Source organism: Zingiber officinale, chromosome 2B, assembly GCF_018446385.1.
Source record: "Zingiber officinale cultivar Zhangliang chromosome 2B, Zo_v1.1, whole genome shotgun sequence".
NCBI classification, from domain to species: Eukaryota; Viridiplantae; Streptophyta; class Magnoliopsida; order Zingiberales; family Zingiberaceae; genus Zingiber; species Zingiber officinale.
In genome coordinates this window covers 142,612,228-142,625,090 of record NC_055989.1, presented here as the reverse complement: position 1 = coordinate 142,625,090, position 12,863 = coordinate 142,612,228, and the positions used below count along the sequence as shown (strand labels likewise).

The following is a 12,863-nucleotide window of genomic DNA, read 5'->3' as shown; positions in this document are numbered from 1 at the left end:
GAATATTCAGACTACAATTTTATTGCATGCTTAGATAACAGGAGGTTCACCTCAAGTTATGTCTTCATGCTAGTGGGAGGGGTCATATCATAGAAAAGCGTCAAACAGACACTAATAATCAGTTCCACTATAAAGGTAAATTTTATAGCGTGCTATGAAACTTCCAACCATAGGATATGGATACGGAACCTTATCACATGTTCACACATCATTGGGGCATTGGCATGCTATTGAGTATCAATTGTGATAATAAAGTCGCAAAATTATATTACAAAAATAACCGCAGTTCGTCAAAGTCTAAACACATCGACATAAAGTTTCTAGCAGTTAGTCAAATTATGATAAGACATATAAGGACAAATTTTATGTTAGCAAACCCACATGCCAAAGGCTTGTCACCCAAGGTATTTCATTGGCATGTGCTGAATATAGGGGTTCTTCCTTTTGATAAAGTTCCATTTTGTAAGAATTTATATTTTGTATAATGCTCTATATTAATGAACACATGTATTTTTTGACTTATTGTACGTACTAAAGTTTTACATGTGTATATAATTTTAACTCTCTGAACATGAGGACATCACGATTTACTATTGTGATTTTGTATATGGTATTTGTAAATGTGATGTAAGACTCAATTTTGAGTCGTAAGGTTGAATCATGATTTATCACTGCAGTTTAGCATAAGGTTTTAGACTTTGATAAATATGATTTTGACCCGATTTAGGTCATAAGGAGGACTTATTGAGAATTGACACTTATAGATCACATTTCATGTCATTCTTATACTACACATCCACATTTAATCTATGTCGTTAATGATATTAATAGTGTGATTACTGTTGGTTCTTGTTACAATTATAGTAACTCTAACTTTTTTTAGTCCTGTATTAATTGATTTAATGAATTAGATTGTTTAACGAGGTATTTAACCCATAAAATTTTTTTAGACATGTTGAGCTCGACTAAGGGTTGTGTAGTGTATAAGGGATCAAGTATAGCCCAAGTGGGAGATTGAAAAATTAAGTTCACATGAGTGGGCTTAATCCAATTAAGTCTACATGGGTGGGCTTAATCCGATCAAGTATATCATAGAAAAGCATCAAACAGACGCTAGTAGCTACTTCCCACTATAGAGGTAGAATTTATAGCATACTATGAAGCATCCAATTATAGGATATGGATGTGAAACCTTATCACCGGTTCACATATCATTGGGGGGATTGACATATCATTGAGTATCAACTGTGATAATAAAGCCGCAAAATTGTATTACAAGAATAATCACAATTCGTCGAAGTCTAAACACATCGACATAAAGTTTCTAGTGGTTAGTCAAATCAAATTCTATGTTAGCAAACCCGCTCACCAAGGGCTTATCACCCAAGGTGTTTTATCATCATGTGTTAAATATAGAGGTTCTTTCTTTTGATGAAGTACCATTTCGTAGGAATCTGTATTTTGTATAATGCTCTATATTAATGAACACATGTATTTTCAACTTATTGTACATACTAAAGTTTTACATGTGTATATGATTGTGACTCTCTGAACATGAGGACATCATGATTTACTATTGAGATTTTGTATACGATATTTGTAAATGTGAAGTAGGACTCAATTTTGAGTCGTAAGGTTGAATCATGATTTAGCACTGCGGTTTAACATAAGGTTTGGACTTTGGTAAATATGATTTGGACCCGGTTTGGTCATAAAGAGAACTTATTGAGAATTAGTATTTATGGATCACATTTCATGTCATTCTTATACTACCCATCCACATTTAATATAAATCGTTAATGATATTAAAACTATTATTACTGTTGATTCTTGTTATAGTTATAGTAACTCTTAACTTTTTTAGTCATGTATTAATTGATTTAATGGACCAAATTGTTTAAAGAGGTATTTAACCCATAAAATTTTTTGGGCATGTTGAACTCGACTAAGGATTGTGTAGTGTATAAAGGATCAAGTATAGCTCAAGTAGAAGATTGAAAGATTAAGTCCACATGGATGGACTTAATCCGATTAAGTCCACATTAATCCAATTAAGTCCACATGGGTGAGCTTAATCTCCATAAGGTGAGCTTACACTTGAAACACACCCACACAACTAATTGTCATTAAGGAAATTAAACATCAATTAAGTGATCTAATGCTTGTAACATGAAAGGGGTATTAAGATATTGGATGTAAATTCAATGTTTAGATCCATTACCAGTTCATTGACATTAATGGGTTGTTAATGATGTATGGGCTTTATGTAAATGGTCCTTACAGGATGGACCAAGGTATACAAGGGAAGAAGTCTCTTGATTTGGGCATCATATTGAATCTGAGATTAAATAGAGCTTCTTCATCTTCCTCCTCTCTTCCCTTTGAGGACTACGGATTGCCGCCCACTCCAATAGAAGATCATTCCGCGCTTGCAGGAACTCCAACGACAAGTAAAATCAATGGCTAATGCAATGGATTCAAGTTAGACATTCGCTTTCCGTTGTATTCGAATTTCAGTTTTGCCTTAACGCTTGATGATAGCTAGATCTTGGATTGATGCATGATTGATTAAGCTCTATGTATCTATAATTGCTTTCAAGAAGACCTCAAATAGTAAGCTCTTATAAGATTTGCCTAGTCTAGGCCAGCAAAAGTTCAAAGACCCTGACAATGTTTGTTAGAACTTTAAAAAGGTGAGGTGATACAAAAATAATCTACTAGAGTGCTACCCAACTAACATAATCATTAATTAGTCATTTAAATTTTGAATGTCAAGTCCAAACGAGACAGGAATAAATACTCAAAGTAAACAATTTACGCCTCTGAATCAAAGAAATAGAGTTGCAAGATTTGTAGATAAGAAAGGACTAAGAAATGTATATGCGCTAAACAATAGTTATTGCAAAAATGTGATGCAAGACTGACGCACTAGAACCCTCCATAAAAAGTTAATATGAGCTTTTGTAGTTAAATCACCTATTATGAATGGTTCTCTGTTGCCATTCTCTGTTTCAGAAGTTGCTTGCAACATTCGATTTCCCAGTTTTCCATCATCAACGTGGTGTCCATAGAAGTGGATTTCATCAGAATTCTCAAGCACTTCTTTGACTGAATTAGAACCCATGTAGGCAGCCTATAAACAACCATAAGGGTGTAATGAGATGAACTAATCAGCAGAATTTCAAAGATCAGAGAAACTTGCTTCAATGTTAATTCAATAAAACAAAATTGAAACATCCCGTATGGAGAAGTACAAAAAAATATACTTATCTTTGTGTCTAACGAAATTCTGTAAGTCTAACGATAGAAATTGAAACAAAAAAATAAAATAGTGCTACCATGAGCATCCTGAACACTGGTTACCGCCAACACTTTCAATAGGCATATTCATCTTCGCGCTCAAGGGTTCCATAGATTTCAGAACATCGTCAAAACCAACAATCCAGTTTTCAAAATGAAAGGAAATAACTCCGAGCCCTATTCATGACCTTCAATTAACTTACTCTCAACCAAATCACTTGAGTTTGTTGAAACGGAGACGAACGGAGCAAATGGATCGAATAACAAATAAATAAAGCGACTCTTTGTTTGGCACAAACAACCAAATCCAGAAGAAAAAAAAAACAACAAATGCGTCGATAATCAAAAGCAGATTAGCATCACCATGGTGATCGAAGCAAGGACCGAAGAGGATCCCAGCGGCAATGCCTCCTACGGCGGAGCGACAGCAGATCAGGGAGGCGCTAACCGATCAAAACCCTAGAAATTCCATCTAAACTCGAGTAGAGAGATGATGAAAGAAAAGAGTCTCTTGCCTGCTCCCCAGCAACGAGTCGAGCGTGAATTGCGATACCTGTGCCATCATCATCCGTTATGTTTTAAAAAAAAAAACATTCAAACAATATTTTTATCTAAGAATATAAATATTTTAATATTATATAGCCATGACAACTTTAATATAAATAAAAATTATTATATAAGAAGTATTATTTTTTTGTAAAAAAAATATTAAAATTATTTGAACTTAGTCAACCTAACCTAGCTAGGGTCTCGTTCCGAGTTGTAAATATTTGGTGTATATTTGTGAATAAATTTAATATTTATTTAGTGAAAATTTATTTATATTCCTTTAATATATAAAAACAATAATTAAATTGTAAAAAGTTAAATAATTTATTAAACTAAATAAAAGGATTGTTCGACGAAACTATTGCTATGCGCGTTCTTGCAAAAAAATTTATTGTACGTAGTTTTATTTTATTTTTTATAAAAGATTGTTTCCGGAAACTAAATGAAGAAATTTCATTGACTGACTTTCATAATTTTCTATTTATTAATAATGTCTTTAAAAATGTGATTAATCATGTTCATTAATTAACATAAATAATAAACTGGAAAAATAAATTTACAATGGTAAATTCATCAACCGATAGAATAAATTTAAATATATACAAATTTTCAATTCTCAAACCGATAACATTTAAAACTAAAACTAAACTTGAAAAAAAATCAAACTCATAAAAAAAATAATCATTCCAATAACTTAAAAACTAAGGATGCGGCCTTCTATCGGTATGATAGAATAGTAAAACAGTTGGAAAAATAATAAGAGAATTTTAAATAGGATGTTTTTTTTAGAGGTTGGCTTTATTAATATATAAATCAGAGGGAAATTATTGGATAAAAACAATGAAATGATGTCATTTTTTATTAAAATCATCCAAGGATGACTCTTCCATTTAATATTAAAACAACGTCTCATTTCATCATTGTATATTTTATTTTTGTAAATTGTATTTCTTTATTATTATTATTATTATTATAGTTACGTGTTCATAGTTATTATATGAATATAATAATTACGATTTTATAATTATTATAATTATATAATTATAGTACTTACGGAATCGTAATTTCTATTGATCCTGTCGGAAAGCTGAGAAGATGAACCTATCAGAATGACGTATCTGGAAGGTTGACCGCATCCCCATGACCCGGATGGTGAGCTGTCCTCCGCGTTGACCAAGTCGTTCGAGGTCCTCTAGTTAACAGTACCTGTATCCAGCGACCCGATTGCCTTGGTCCCTGGGACTCTGATGCTCGGGGTGGGTCCCATAAATGTATAAGCAGCTGGCTAATGATAGGACAACTAAACAAATACAAGATGAATATGATGACGTATCCTGGCCCCGAGGGGGCGCCCTCGGATGGATGGATGAGCTGGCTGCGGCACGGGTCGAGTCGTCACGGCCGTGAAGAGTAGATAGACGCCCACCAGATGAGTAACTGCTCCTGTGGCTCCAAGCTGAACGCGATATGGATCCGTATGATAATACGTGGTCTAACTATAGTGTCGACTCGCAGACCAAAATAGGGGCATGAAGGTCGGAATACAATAATGGCACGGAGGCCAAATACTCTATCGGCTCGCAGGCAAGAGCAGACAAATAGTACGAAACTTGCGCATGCAGACGACGGGTGCCCAAAGGGTGACGGTGGTTGTCGCCGGAGGCGACGCGCGCTGGAAGCAGTGTCGACGACTGCTGGAGATGTCGGCAGCGGCATTCGTTGTCGCCGGAGGCAGTGGCGACAATAGTCGCCAGAGGCGGCGAAGCTGGACGCAGGAGGCAGTGGCGCTGGACGCGGGAGGCAATGGCGTTGGACGCGGGAGGTGGCGAAGCTGGACGCCGGAGGTGGCGAAACTAGATGGTGGAGGCAGTGGCGCTGGCCGCCGGAGGCAGTGGCGCTGGCCGGCAGAGGTGGCGAAGCTAGACGTCGAAGGCAGTGCCGCTGGCCGCCGGAGGTGGCGAAGCTAGACATCGGAGGCAGTGGCGTTGGACGCTGGAGGCGGCTGCTGCTGGAAGTGGCTGTAGCAACTGCTAGAGGTGACGACGATGCTCCTCGACAGTGTCGGCGTCGGGGGAAGGAGGAGGAGACGGTTGTGCCGTACATCTAGTGAGGGAGGAGGAGGTGGTGTACGTGCCTCCCTCGCGGCGGCGACATGCCTCAGCCGACTGTGGCCGGGATCGAGGACGAGGAGAAGGATGAGAAGAGCAGGGATAATCCCCTGTTGGCCGGAGGTGATCGGCGCCATGGAGGAGTAGGAGAAGAGGTGTCGAGGGCGGGATCAACCTCAAAAAGGGGTGTCGACGGCTCCTCCCCCACAAATTTTTCTTCCATGAACAGTGCACTCCTTTAAGGCAAAACCCTACCCCATGGGCAATGACCAAAACACCCCTCTTCTTCCCCTTAATCCCTCCTTTGGGCCATTCAGCATATCCGCATCATCTATAATACAATGTTGAAGGATGTTAATCAGAAATAAAGTATCAACTATGATTTATAATTATAATAATATAATATTGATCAACGTTAAGCATTATTAACAAATATTGATCAAGATAATTAAAGTTCTCATATTATGATAGTTATGATAGTTATATAATTATTAGATCACAGTGTTATTAATATTGATAAGAATTAAAGTATTGTTATAATTAATATACTTAAACCTAATGTTAAGAGAGATAAAGTATTTATATCGTAGTAATTATATACTATAGTTACTAAAACAAAGTTATTACCTAGTTGTAGTATTTATAAAATTGTAACTATCATAATTGTATAGTAATTATGAATTCATAGTTACTACTTATAGCAATACTAAAAGTAAGAATAATTTTGAAAAAAGCAATGATATATTCAAGTAAAAATTTTCAAGGAAAAATTTGAGAATAGATACATAAATTTATGACATATTATTTCATTTTTTATGGGTTCCATCATTTTATGTGTCTATCCTTAAATTTTTCATTGATATTTTTTTTAGATATATCATTTTTCGTTTGAAAAATAAAATGCACAGTTGTGGAATAAAATGCTCTTTTGATAATAAATGAATGAGGAGCTCATTCCAATAAATAAAATACCCTTCTTATTTCTGCTTAATTTTTTTTTTTTTACTTTTGTTACATCTTAATGTTAGCATCATTTTTCCTTAATTTTTTTAACTAGGAGTAGATATCCAGCTCCTTCACATTCGATTGAACATAGGAATGACCAGCTGAGTCTCACCAAAATTTAAATTTACAAGTGCTCGTAATGAACTATCCAACAATCCAACACGTCTGATTTACAACAGTCATCAAGCATACGAAGCCCACTCCTTGCAAGAAATAAGAACGTTGGGAAATTAGTGCGTTACAATTGTTAACCAGCAAGCCAAACTACTTGACGAAGCTCCTCCTTGCGACAGCTCCCACAGGCACCGACATGGCGGAGTCCATGCTCACGCTCCCCACGGAGCGCGTCGGCCTGTGCCTCCTCTGCCTTCCTCCGCTCCTCTCTGTTCCGGCGGCGGCGGCAGCGGTTTCCTTGCCGGCGAACAGAGAGCTGATGCTCTGGCTCAGCCCAAACGAGAACCTCTTCTTCCTGGGCTCCTGCTGCGGGTTCGGGGCCGCCCTCGCCTTGGCCTTGGCCGACGCAGTCGGAGTCATGTAGTTCGGGGCGGCGAAGGGCGGGCAACTCGTGAGGCTGGCCGCGTCCGCCTCCGCCTGCTTCGGCCGCGAGTGGCCCGCCGCCGGTGGCTCGGAGGGCGGTGCTTGCCGCTCAAGCCACGTCCACCACCGCGGCGCCGCCCCAGTCAGCATGGCCTCGGTCGATTCGTGAGTCGCCTCCAACAGCTGCGACGACAAAGTAAGTTCTTACCCGAATCAACACAGAAATTTAACCCTAAATCTGTACGGATTTCCCTAAATCTAGATCAACAGTTATATGTCGTACATGGGGGGAGTAAGCGTAGGCCAGCGCTCTTTCCCTCTTCGCGACAGCCTCCACCTTCCTACGCATCCTCGCCTCCAGCTGCTCTTTCGCCAGCAAGCTGTCGTCCCATCCGCCATGGCCGCCCACTGCTTCCTCCTGGAACATAGATTCGCAAATTTGGGGATCAGAAACCCTAAAGCAAAACCAGATTCAATCTTTAGAACAGAAATCGCTTGGGGAGGAAGGTTTCTTTCCGCGTGGCGGAGAAGCTGAAGGCGTCTGGTCTCCGCCATGCGCGACCTCCACGCCTGCACCTGCGACTGCGCCCGGACGAGCCTCTGCATGTGGCGCATGGTGTTGGCCATCTGCCGCTTCACCTCCTGCCCCCTCACCGTCCTCTGAAGCCTCATCATCCCCCTTAGCGCCTTGTACCTCCGCCTCGCCTGCCTCACGAGAACCACCGTACAGTTCCATTAATCTCCTCTCAATTTCATTCCTGAACAATGAACATTCAGATTAATCGTTACCCTGTAACCTCTGTACGCCGCTTGAATCTTGATTGCTGAAACGCGAGCATGGTCGAGCTCGATCGTTGTCTGAACTCTCCGACGGCGGCATTCACTTTCTGCATCTTCGAGTATCTTCTCAATGCTGCTCGGTTCTCCATGAATGAAGGTACTGATCTGGCCGTGCTTCGACATCCCAAAACCCCATCTTTTCTTCATCACTCTCCGGCCCTGCAATAATGTCAGTCAACTACCATGAAATCTTCCTCTACGTCAGAGGAGTTTAGGACTTTAGGGTTTCACTTACTCGAGGAGGATCAGGAGCCTCCTCCTTCTCGCCCATCTCCTCGTCATCACTAGGGAAAATGAGATTCATTTCTGTTTATAACAAGCTCTTTTGGATTGATTGTAGATGATCAGGAAGAGGATGGTGATGGTCTCAATTCAACTTTGCTTCAGCAGAAAGCCTAGGGAAGATTGCAACAGTGGGTTGGTGGCTGGTATCTGATGAATCAAAGTAGATCTAAGTTGGATTCTTTTTTTCTTCAATGTTTAAAAGTATTTTTTGTATATGATTTTGATTTGATTTAATTTGATTTGAATGATTTATAATAGGGCTCAACAACTCTTAGCTAGAGAGTGGCCAACAAATTGGAAAGTGGCATGGATAGTTGCTTATAAGCTACTCTAAAGTAGGGTGGTTATCTTATCCAAATCGTGTCGGATTTGACTAAGTATGGTTAGTTTACGAACCTTTAGATTCGTCAAATTCTCCACTGATGTCATCGATATAATAGTGAGAAATTCTCTCACAATCTAATTGTCTTTAGCATTATTTCGGTTATAGTAGCATTGATCCAAAGAATTCACTTCTTATTCTTGTTATATTTATTGATTATAAATTTCATTAAATCCAATTGGATTAAGAGTGTAATCTCATTCTTTTATAGAATATAATGAGATTAATAAATTATTTTGATTAATTAGGAGTTGACTAAGTTAAAATTAATCTATTAGAGCTTGATTTGATTATGTTCTATTGGTGGCAAGATTTGGATTAATTATAAATACGTTGGATTGATATTGATGCATGTGAGAGAACACTCATATAAAGACTTGGAGGTTTGGATGTTAAAAGTATGCTTTAAGGGTAACTTTAGTTTTTTTTTTCTTTATATGTTTCATTAAATCAATCCGTATAAATAGATAACTAATCATCATCTTGCAACGAGAGAGGTTCAAATTATAAAAATTTAAATTTTATAATTGAACTTTCTCATCGAGTCCCAACAAGAATCACCATTTCATTATTATAACAAAGTATCGAACAACAATCAGACTAAATTGAATTCAATGCAAACTCGGAATGAATGATCAATGGTTAATTAGTTACAAAAAATGTATACAAAAAATGTGGAGTATGCCGATTTTATGCTTGAACTTAAATGCACGAGCTAGGTTTCACATTGCCATTCGATCTTCCTTGAATATTAAGGCAAGTTGATGTCGCAGTTGCGTTCCCGGTCGCATCGCCAGTGTAATGCAGGTCGATGTCGTTTAACTCCACACTTGCACATGGAACCGAACGGCTGCATACAAATTTTATGGCTTCTCTTGAGGAAGAAGTTCCCTTCACATTTGTGAACTTGATATCGTGAATTTGAACCCGAGATGGATCCTACAACGTAAAAAGCACATATATAATAACAAGGATCTTAATTATCACAGTGAGCATTCAATAGCTTCAAATGACCCCAGTTTTATCGATCGACTTGATATATAATTGTTATTCTTGGATCAATTAGTAATCTTAGTCTAAGAGGATTTACCTTTTCAACACATGAAACATAGGGACAATACTCTTGGTCTATGATGATGGGGTTGTAGACATTGTGCATGATGATGTTCTCGTAGACAAAGTGAGCGGCCGTCAATGGAACCGGAGAAGATTTCCATGTCTTGATCCTTAATCCATTGGTTGTGCCATTGAAAGCGCAATTTCTAACCGTCAAGCCAACCACGTCCTTCTCATTCGAGTTCTTGCCAAGACTTCCAACGCTGATGCCATGGCCAGGACCGCATAACACGTTCAAGATTGTTAAATTGGTGTTTCCCGGTCCGATGGAGATGCAATCGTCACCGGTGCCGATTATCGCATTCGCAATGGTGATATTGGTGGAATCGGCTATGTGGATGCCATCCGTGTTAGGGCTATTCCCCGGAGCACTAATCTTCAAGGACTGAAACTCCAAATTCTTCGATGAAAATATATGCATGTGGAAGAGCTTACTATCGATTGAAGAAATGTTTTTAACAACTGCATTCGAAACGAAACTAAACACCAACGACTGCAAATCGCAAGACGGACAAAATTAAGTAAAAAAAAAGTTGAAGCCAAATAATAATTTAAAGAAAAAAGTTGTGTACCATAGGAAGGAGCTTGCAACTCCATTTCTTAGGGCATTCATTGTGAGGCCATGCCAAAGCTCCTTGCCCATTGAATATTCCACCTCCGTAGATGATTAGTCCATCTATATATTGGAAATCAATCCAATTATTTGTGTAAGCATTGAGGTTAGTCGATGCAAGTAGTTGTCCTCTCAATTCCAACCTCTTGACACCCTTGCAAGGCCCTTTAAAGGCCAGAGGACCAACCAAGTACGATCCCTCCGGAACTAGCATCGTCGACCATCCGTTAGCCGCGCACGAGGCATTCCATGCCGCTTGAAAAGCCTAAGATTATGCCAACACAATTTAGTATGTTTACAAGATAAGTTTACACGGAATCCTGCTCACCTTCGTGTCATCGGTTTGGCCATTTCCCGTCGCTCCATGATCCTTCACATTGTAAACACCATTCGATTGAGCAACACACCTAATGTACCAAGTCGAGAATAATAAGGTGAATTTAAAGATAGCGTAAACGGAACCCATTTTTCTATAGGACTTTACAACTAATGGATGTTCCTATTGTTGTTTTCCTTCTCGATCTTTATACAGATAAACTACATGAATTCTCTCTCCATGTTTGTGGTCAATGGAGATCGAATCCATATTTAGTATATAGTTTACTTATTTGTCGTCTATTTTCAATAGAGAAATAACAAGCGAAGAAAAATTAGAAAATAAAGATTTCATAGTCTCCTAAGTGTTAATAATTGACATTTAAATAAATCAACCTGATATCTTAATCACCACTCACTAATATCAACAAACTAATCCCGATACATTTATAAGATTAAATTCAAATCATGTAACACTCATATTGGAATGACTGTTCGATCTCATAGAAAATTTTTATTAGTCATCAGAGTAAATTGAGAAACGTTCATGGTGAGTGGCTTAGAAGCCCAGTATCCCATGGTTGTATCTTCCATTTGGAGGAAAAATCTTATAAATTTTTATATTTCGTTAATTCTCCAAATACGTAGAGTGTAGAAGAAGGATAAACTTTCAGAGATAAAGTTTTGCTGAGGAACTACCACGTTATAAATCTAGTCGTCCGGGGGTGGTCTAGGCGCTCAAAGTTTACTATAAAAGAAACTTTGAACAACAACCTTAGAAGGGCATTCACTCCGACTTTTGTTCTCACGTGCTACTCCAAGAAGCTCTCAACGATAACGAAAAGCTACTCTAATAACCAATACTCAAGCTTATACTCTACTTGTTGTCGGTAACATTTTTTGTTTATTACATTGTACTTAAATTCTTGTAAACTTTCAGAGATAAAATATTATGGACTTGTGAGGTTATCATATTAGCTACTATTATACTGTTGACGGTAGCTACTACAATGTCAGGTCCACATTATAGCAGCTACTGTGGGGTAGCTGCTACAATGGTGTAGCACCTACCCCACAGTAGCCGTTACACCATTGTAGTAGTTACCTCACAGTAGTTGCTACAACATGAAAATCACATTCGTTGTTCATGAGCTAGATCGTGACTCATGAGCCCTATTTAATTTACCACATCACAATTGGAGAACAAATTTAAGAAATAAAATAGAAATAATATATACAAAAATTAATTTTATTAGATGATAAAAAAGATTGGAGAAGAGATTCAAGCATCAGATTTAACATAAATACATAATAATCATACCATATGTTAATCTTCGGTACATTAAACTCTGGCATACATGGTATAGCAGCTACTACCGACTAGCTGCTACAACGTGTACTAGCCATCTTACCAATACATTTACATGTGTTGTACAATGGATTTAACCAGTTTTTATAGCAGTTTAACAATACATTTAAACCAACTTAACAAAAATTTATCAATAAAAATACATTTCTATTACATACATTTTGATTACAATGTTAGTTTCATGTTGTAGCAGCTACTGTCTAGTAGCTGCTACAACATTTACATCAGCTACTATGAGAATATAATTCAAGCGCCATGCTTAACACAAATACATAATAATCACACCATTTGTAGAGTCTGTGCCCCTTGTTATTCTCCATCTCCCTCGCGTATGTTGGTTTGGGAAAGGAGAATTTTAGCTGATCAAAATCCACAGTGTTCTCCATGAGCGATCATCCTTGATCAACTTACACAATATTCTAAACCTCAAACAACATCTGTTAT

General features: G+C 38.2%; 3 protein-coding genes and 1 long non-coding RNA gene across 5 annotated transcripts in view; 1 reads left to right on the top strand and 3 right to left on the bottom strand.

Moving 5' to 3' along the window:
- The window catches only part of LOC122049618 (uridine kinase-like protein 3), a 41,002-nt gene extending 37,875 nt beyond the window's left edge, over positions 1-3,127 (bottom strand). The window contains exon 1 of the mRNA XM_042610984.1: positions 2,977-3,127. Coding sequence (XP_042466918.1) covers positions 2,977-3,124 — 148 coding nt within the window. The 5' untranslated portion in view covers positions 3,125-3,127. The remainder of the gene's footprint in view (positions 1-2,976) is intronic.
- Positions 3,128-7,070: 3,943 nt separating this feature from the next.
- LOC122047522 (protein IQ-DOMAIN 13-like) lies at positions 7,071-8,708 on the bottom strand. Its single transcript, XM_042608872.1, has 5 exons — positions 8,575-8,708; positions 8,289-8,498; positions 8,016-8,204; positions 7,783-7,917; positions 7,071-7,682 (listed from the first exon to the last, which is right to left on the bottom strand). Exons 1-5 carry the CDS (start codon positions 8,641-8,643, stop codon positions 7,227-7,229), a joined length of 1,059 nt encoding a protein of 352 aa, XP_042464806.1. The 5' UTR covers positions 8,644-8,708; the 3' UTR covers positions 7,071-7,226.
- On the top strand, positions 7,557-9,132 carry LOC122047524. 2 transcript variants are annotated; one of them, XR_006130555.1, is made up of 4 exons: positions 7,557-7,695; positions 7,770-8,436; positions 8,680-8,784; positions 8,883-9,132. It is a non-coding gene; the product is annotated as an uncharacterized LOC122047524 (long non-coding RNA). The 2 variants fall into 2 exon arrangements; XR_006130554.1 differs by having other exon boundaries at positions 8,680-9,132.
- Positions 9,133-9,708: 576 nt separating this feature from the next.
- Positions 9,709-12,805, bottom strand: LOC122048798 (exopolygalacturonase-like). The gene is made up of 5 exons (XM_042610322.1): positions 12,705-12,805; positions 11,064-11,142; positions 10,695-11,000; positions 10,097-10,615; positions 9,709-9,945 (listed from the first exon to the last, which is right to left on the bottom strand). The coding sequence occupies exons 1-5, from the start codon at positions 12,803-12,805 to the stop codon at positions 9,709-9,711; spliced, it is 1,242 nt and encodes a 413-aa protein (XP_042466256.1).
- Positions 12,806-12,863: the final 58 nt, after the last annotated feature.